Here is a 7519-nt window from a genome sequence, read left to right as displayed (position 1 = left end):
GTCGGCACCGCCCGGCGCCTCCGGGGCGCTGGCCCCCAACGGCAGCGGTACTGCCCAGAAATGACCACCCCGGAGTGATTTAGCGAGGGCCGCTCCTGCCTTGCCCAGGAGGCAGGCGGCGAGAGCTGCTGCCACCTCGAGCTCACGTCCTGCAGACCTGCCACCGCAGCACCCCGGGCAGCGGCCAGCCCCCGCCGTTTCACAGCACCGCCCCCAAACGCTGCCGGGGCGGCCGGGTGCTCGCCGGCTCAAGGGCTGGGCTGTGCCCCCGCAAAACCCTCCGTCCTGCCGATTCCTCCTGTGGCCCCCCAGGGTTTGCGCGAGGGCGCAGTTTTGCGGGCGCGATGTTCTGCCCTCACGGCGCTGCGGGCGCCCTCCTGCTCCTGCCCCCGGCTGTCCGACACACGGCTAACCTCCCCGCACCAAGCTCCCCGCAGCCCCTCTGCGAGCATCCGACCTCTCTCCTGCTTGGCGTCGTCCCCGGCCTGAACAAGAAGCCCTTACGAAACAGCTGAGAGATGCCAGAGKAGCCTTTCAAGCAGAGGACGCCCTCAGCGGCCTTTTCAGCGCTCTCTTCTCCTGCCTCTGCAACTTATCCGACCTCCCTGCCTCCATGCTGCTCGCCTCCTCCAGCCCGAAAGATCAAAAATAAAAAGCAACTCGAAGGAGGAAAAGATCAGACAGGCTCCAGGGCGAGCAGTGCGGCCGGGMGGTGGGATGAAGGGCCCTTTGCTCTCTTCTCCAGCCGGCCGCTCACCTCATCCCTGCTTTCATCTCGCGTGCCCTCTCCCCGCGGCACCACACACCTACTGCCCCACGTGGGGCCTCCTGCCGGCAGGCGCTGAGCCCCGCGCTCCTCTCCTGCAGTGGCATTTCACAGCTGAAGGTGCAGGAGCCCCGACGGCTGGCCACGCGAACCAGCCTTGCTTCTGCAGCCAGGGCAGGTGGCACAACTCGTGCATGTCCTCAGCAGGCAGAGCACGCCATTCGGGAGAGGGGCCGGGAAACAGCCCGTGGGGGCTGCGGTCAGCTCGGCTCCAACAAGCCCTGCAGGGAAATGCAAAAACTGTTCCTGCAGGCAGAGCCACCCCCAAGCTGGGGTGGGAGGACAGGCTCGGTGACCGTTCAGTGTCCCTTTCCGCCTGCTGCCCCCACAGCTCACAGGCCCACAGACCCCCCTAACAACAGTGCAGACAACACTGGGTTTTCTGTGCTGAGACCATTCCTGCTCCAAAGTGCTCATGGCATGAAAGAAAGGACAAAGGGGCAGGAGGGGAAAATGGATTAACAGAGACACCATATCCTGCGGCACTGCCCAGCTCCCCTGTGYGTCAATCATCTCCTGTGCTACCTGCCTCTGTCAGGGTCGGCTTAAGGATTTTGGTGGCCAAGGGCACAGCGCGGACCGAGGTCTCAGCAGTGACAATGAGGTGAACTGGGCATGGTCACCAATGCCTGCGCACAGCGTCCTGCATGGTCAGCCCAACGCTGGGCTGCGTGGCCTGCTGGGGCGCGAGCCATGGACGAAGCGCAGCAGCACCAGGGCGAGCCGGTGCCTGCCTGCTGGAGMTGCGCGTGCTCCCCCAGAGAGGCTGGCGGGGGCCCGGGGGCTGCCGAGCTGCTACCTTTCCTTCTGCGCAGTCTAGTGCAGAGCTCGAGGAGCCGCTCGGTCAAGTGATTTGACTCGGAAAGGCCTTTGGACTGACAAAAGTGAATACAGTGCTTTAGAAAAAAAACCCTTTCCCTAGTCTGCCCTGGATTTGGGACAAGTGAAGAAGCTTGTCCAAGACAACCCCTGCACTGGGGAAGGAGCATAAGCATTGGTTTGGACAGGCTCCGGCTGTGCCTCTGCATCACACCCTCCCTCTGGAGCCTCCACAGGATGGCACAGTCCCACAGGACGGTGCAGTCCCGTGGGACGGTGCAGTCCCACGGGATGGTGCAGCCCCCCAGGACTCAAGGACCAGCCCCTTCCCGCTCAGCCTGTACCAGGCTCCACGCTTCCTGGGTGCCCAAGAGCTGGGGTGGCCAGTGGCTGGCTCAGGTAAACAGCCTCACTTGCAGAGCTGCTCCAGTCACTCATGAGGCTGGAGGGACCAAGACCGGCAGCGCTGGAGCCAGGCTGGACAAGCGCAAGCAGGGGGCCCCGGGTGTTACTGGATCAGAGATGCAAAATGAGATCCTCTCTCCCAGTTATTGGCCTGCTTCGTGACTGCGCAGGGAAGGTGCTCTCCTCCAGCTCAGGGCAGCTGGGAGTTACTTCATCAGCAAAGAGCAGGTCCCAGCGGTGAGGAAGGGCCGGTGAAGCACCACTGCTCTGCACTCGGGGTGGGAGCACACACGACCGGATCGCTGCTATTGACCTTCCAGCAGCGACCTCGCGAGGGGCGTCTTCTGCCTATTGCCCCATGCAGTGAGCTCAGGCGGTTCCCCCGCTCCTACCCCATCCACTCTGCCTRCATGAGACTGGAAAGACAAGCGCCTCCAACCCCATTCCTCGCCTACTCTTTTTCCTTCAGTATAAACTGCTCTTTGGATCCCCTCTCCTTTGGTCTCTAGACTGATTTATGAGAGACCCTTTCTTTTCTCCATTGTAGACTAGACAGAAAGACCATATTGTCTCCCACTGCCCTTGGTTCATCACCCCCAAAACTCGCAGGCCCATGTCCGAAGTCACGATGACCCTATGTCAGCATCCGCACCCCTGTCCCAGTCCCCGCTGTAGGTGGGAACCAGCAACAGTCACGTCAGGAGTGAGCCCTCTGCGCCCCTCCGCAGGAGGCCATCCCACCATGGCACACGTGGGCAGTCCCGCAGCATCCCGTCCTACTTGGGCACCGCGCACCACGGCCTGGGGTGCTGCGGGTGCCGCTTTTCCGTTGTGCCCAGGGACACCACATCCTGCAGCACCAGCAGGGGGTGACCCAGGAGCTGGGAGGGAGCGGGGCCCCCAGTCAGGTTTTTCCCTCCCTCGTGCACGGCTGCGTTGGGGGTCTCCCTCGCCAGGCCTGCTGCATCCCGCCACAGGCGGCCCTGACACTTCTTTTCCCACCCCCAGATCCAGAACCCCTCCTGGATTGGCAACAACGGCGCCGCCTCCCCCGTGCCCGCCTGCGTGGTCCCCTGCGACACAGTGCCCTCCTGCATGTCCCCCCACACTCACCCCCACACGGCCGGTGGCGTCTCCGACTTCCTCAGCGTCTCCGGCCCCGGCAGCCACGTGGGACAGACTCATATGGGCAGCCTCTTCGGCACGGCCGGCATCAGCCCGGGCCTCAATGGCTACGAGCTGAACAGCGAGCCGGACCGCAAGACCTCCAGCATCGCCGCCCTGAGGATGAAGGCGAAGGAGCACAGCGCCGCTATCTCCTGGGCGACATGACAGGGTTGCAACCCAGCGCCCTTGAGACACTGAGCGAGCACACGAGGACAGCCGAAAAAATCCATCCGCTTGGACTCCAGACAGCCATTTCCTCCTTGGGGATCTGAATGCAGCACTTTTAGCTACCCTAGGTATATAAAGTACATATGTTAACCTAAGTGGAGTGTTTCCAGCATGAACACAGGGAACGCGCAGCTTCCTGGGATCAGTCAGGGAAAGGGAAGTTGTGGAGCAGCAGCTCTTCCAGTGGGGCTTGGTTCGGGATGTGTCCCCCGTCACTGTCACGTTCCCAGTGACCTGGGCACTTTTTCTCCCCGCTTCTTTTTCTGACACCAGACCTGCCTTTCCAAGCAGCAAAAGCCAGCTGGCGTTTCCAGTGGGCTCCGCCGTGCCTCCCCGCCATGCGCGCACACACACACACACACGTGTGCATCTTCTCCTCCCAGACTGTCAGCAGCGTTGCTAGGCTCAGCTCTGCCCTGGGCAGGGGACGGGATGGGGACTCTGGCACCAGCAAAGAGACAGAGCCCAGGCTGCTCCCGTCCGCTTGGCGGGAGGCTTGGCTTCCCACAGCTGAAYGGGACAGGGCTGCGGCGATGCCCGAGGCTGGAAAGAAGGCGACATTACTCTGCCTCCTTCTGCCCTGCCTCCTCTCTGTTTCGCAGTCTTAGATGAAGCAAGAAGCTGTAGAGGCCCTAAGGATGCGAAGGGGAGGCCGCTTTCCCTACCACGCATGGTGCTACCACGGTGTGAGCCTTTGTCATCTCCCTGGTGCCCCAGCCTGAGCTGGGATAGGGCCCTGGGAGGTGACGACTTCCCAGCCTGCTTTCAGGTGACACCACAGTCAGCACCTTGGGTTTGCTTTGTCCAGGCCACGGTCAGCACGCGGTGGGGCAGGGAAACGTTCCCCCTGGCTTTTACTGGGTCAGGAATTACTACCCCCGTTTAGAGCCAGACCCTGTGGGAGGACAGCAGCTGTGCAAATCCGCAGGTCCCCAGAGAGGCAGGAGGTGATGCTCCTCCCTCTGAGGAGCAGCTCGCAGCTGGGCTTGCACGAGGCCATTGAATCCCTCGTGCACCTTGTCCTGGGGTCCAGGCATCTGTAACCTGCCCTTCCCCACCGCCCTCAACGCCAGGCCCCGCCATGAACAGCCTCTGCAGGCACCACTGTGCGGGGGACAGGCTGGGCAGGGACCCAAGGCTGGAAAGAAGGTGACATTGTCTCACCTCCTGCCCCCTTGGATCCTCCCCATCCTGCGTGGGAGCGCAGGAAACCCAAGAACTGGCCTGGCTTGTCCAAGTCCACTTCCCTCCCTGAACATCCCTCCGAGGGCTCTCACCTGCCAGGTACTAACTGCTGGGTGAGATCTCCTTTGCAAGGCTAATTATTTTCCAAGCTTTCCAGTGATCTTGTAGTGCCAGGAGAATTTCAGAATTTCCTTTTACACCACTGAATTATCACTAAGGACAGGCTGAAGGTCACTTGAGCACCAGCACCCACACAGCCTAGAAAGGGAATAACAAGATTTTACTCCCATAAAAAAATGTGTGTCACCTTGCCCTCCCTCCTCAAGCTCAGTATTAGGGGACCTTGGAGTCCAAGGTCCAGGAATATTTAGTGGCCTTAGAAAAGGCTCCAAATAAGCTACAACCAAATAGCAGGTTTCAGGTTACTGTATACAGCATAAAAGTATTTCTATAGTGCCTAGACATTGCTATGCGCTAGATAAATGATACATCATTGCTAGGTCAAATGTAATATATATATTTATTGGCGTAAGCAAAGACCAGTAGTACTGTCTCTTTTCTCTCCTCAGAAATGCTAAGAGATGCCTTGCTTGGCACTCACAGGAAATCGGCGTGCATTTAATCATGCATAAGAACAGGGCTGCGCCCAGCAGGAGCTGGCATGACTTATACCCAGCCTAAACATTTAGCTGAGTAATTGGGTGTGATGTTTTAGGTGCTGAAAATGATGCCGATCACTGTGTCAGACAGCATCACTGTCTAAACCTCTGTTTCTTCTGCATGCAATGACAGCAATGTTACAGTTTAAATTGCATTTAAACACCAACTTCTTCCTTACCTCCATAAGCACCCCAAACTTCCTTCTGTTAGAAAAAGCCCTTTTTGGTGAACTGAAGGGAAAGGTGTTTTACAATGCAGTGTTTGGCCCCCGGACAAGCGGTAGGAACCTGGGGAGGCTCCAGTGTCATGTCACATGCATGACTACGATAACTGCTGCTTCCCCGCGACGGTGGGACGCACGAGCAGCCCTCGCCTGGCGCTGCAGAAACAGGCGCCCGGCACCAAGCGGTCGCTCGAGCAGCTTTTGCGCGGGAAGCTGAGCACTGTGACAGGAATATTTTTCCAGCTATGTGGTGGAGGCGGCTGCTCCCCTGAACCAGCAGACAGCCTGGGGAAGGTGCGCTGCTTGCAAAGCCGGGTAGCACTGGTGATGCATTCGCTGCTGGAGTCAAAGGGTATTTTTTCCTCGCTGACTCCATAGGGCCAGGATTTTGCCCAAGCTGTTTAACAGCTCACAGGATTAAGTCCTGTATCCCTTGTCTTGTTAGAGGGAGAGGAGACTTTGCAGGCAGTCAAACTAGCATTAGCAGAGAGTTTTGGCCCCTACTTTTACTTACCTTAAAACCCATGTGCAAAGCACATGTTGGACTCGCTCAATCTATTTTMAACATCACCACACGTGCCCAGCCCTGAGCCAGCCCGAATGCATCACGGGGCGAGCRGGGGCTTTTGTTTCCAAGAGCCCCCTGCCGCGGGGTTTCCGGCCGCCGGCAGCACACGGGCGCCCCAGCTCRCCCGTCTCCTCCCCCTCGCCGGGGCCGCTGCCGTTTCCCCCACAGCTCCCCTGGGGACCCGCGCCCGTGGGGCCTGCTGGAAGGCCTTGCTGCCACAAGCCTCTGAAAGCAGCTAGTCAGGCAGCTTTTAAGCTGCGTGCATCTGTATTTACACACCCTTACTACTTTTTAATTAATTAAAAAGTTTTTAAAACTAGCCATTAAATTAACAAGACAAACTCTATAAATATATACATATATATCAATCTTAATCTAGCCAACCTGTGGTTACTGCATTTCTCAAGGGTCACAGGGTCAGTGCCATTCTTGCAATCGTGAGTCACCACAGCRATGCCTTTTTTAATTATTATTATTATTTTAATACCTTTCATCTCTATTTATGACTTTTTTTTTTGCTATTTATTTCTTAGTTAGTATTTTACTCCCGTCCATACATGGACTTGTGATTCCCTGGCTTAGATTTCCCTTTGAAGCGGCAAGCTTCCCCGCCGCCAGCGCCACGACGCTTGGCAAGCCCCGGGCACTGCAGCGCCCGCGGCGGCACCCTCCCCGGAGGCAGCGCTGGCTCCCCGGCCCGGCGCTCTCTCATGCTCAGCTGCCCTCGCGGAGGTGGCGAAACACCCCTCCAGCAGCCCTGAGCCGGGCCACGGGGCAAGGACCCCGCAAGGAGGCGCCGTGCTCTGCCCGGGGTTAGACGCAGCAGGGGCGTCCCCAAGGTCGAGGTCGGGCAGCGACCGCCAGCAGTGGCGAAACACCCGTGCCGGTCCCATCCCGTGCCCCCGAGCCCCTCTGGCTCCCAAAACAGCCCCGTCCCTGGGGAGCACAAGCCACGGCCACCCACAGCTGCTGTCCCCATGGCTCACCCCGTGGGGCTGGCGCCGAGGGGCTGCCCCAGTGCCGCCGCTGGCCGGGCGCACGCAGAGAGAGGCGAGAGGCACCGGCTGGGTCCTCCTGAACACGCCGGTCATGCACGGCCTCGCCGTGCCGGCACCTGTAGGGGTAGCCCACGGGAAAGGGGCCAAACATGCAAGAGAGAAGAGAATCCACTTCATTTCTGGTCGAGAGCGAGACTACAGAGCCAGTGGGCTCCCGCCCTGTTCGCGTGCCATCGCCTCCCGCGTGCCATCGCCGCCTGCGTGCCACCACCACCCGCGTGCCATCGCTGCCCGCGTGGTGCTGCCCGGCCRCGGGGAGGTTGCGCCGGCGGTGGCGGCGCTTCGGGGCAGGGGGCCGGTTTCCCTGTTTCGCAGAGCGCGCTCAGACTTGGCAGCGCGTTGTAAAACACTCTGCAAACAAACAAAGCCAAAAAGGTAGT

General features: G+C 59.5%; 1 protein-coding gene across 1 annotated transcript in view; it reads left to right on the top strand.

Annotated features, from left to right (window-relative positions):
* Positions 1–3382, top strand: part of ALX4 (ALX homeobox 4) — a 44472-nt gene extending 41090 nt beyond the window's left edge. The window contains exon 4 of the mRNA XM_026091857.1: positions 3059–3382. Coding sequence (XP_025947642.1) covers positions 3059–3382 — 324 coding nt within the window. The remainder of the gene's footprint in view (positions 1–3058) is intronic.
* The last annotated feature ends 4137 nt before the right edge of the window (positions 3383–7519 follow it).

This window comes from Apteryx rowi, unplaced genomic scaffold (assembly GCF_003343035.1).
Source record: "Apteryx rowi isolate R43461 unplaced genomic scaffold, aptRow1 scaffold_122, whole genome shotgun sequence".
Taxonomy (NCBI): Eukaryota; Metazoa; Chordata; class Aves; order Apterygiformes; family Apterygidae; genus Apteryx; species Apteryx rowi.
Note: the sequence above shows the minus strand (reverse complement) of the source record. Positions and strands in the feature narration are given on the sequence as shown.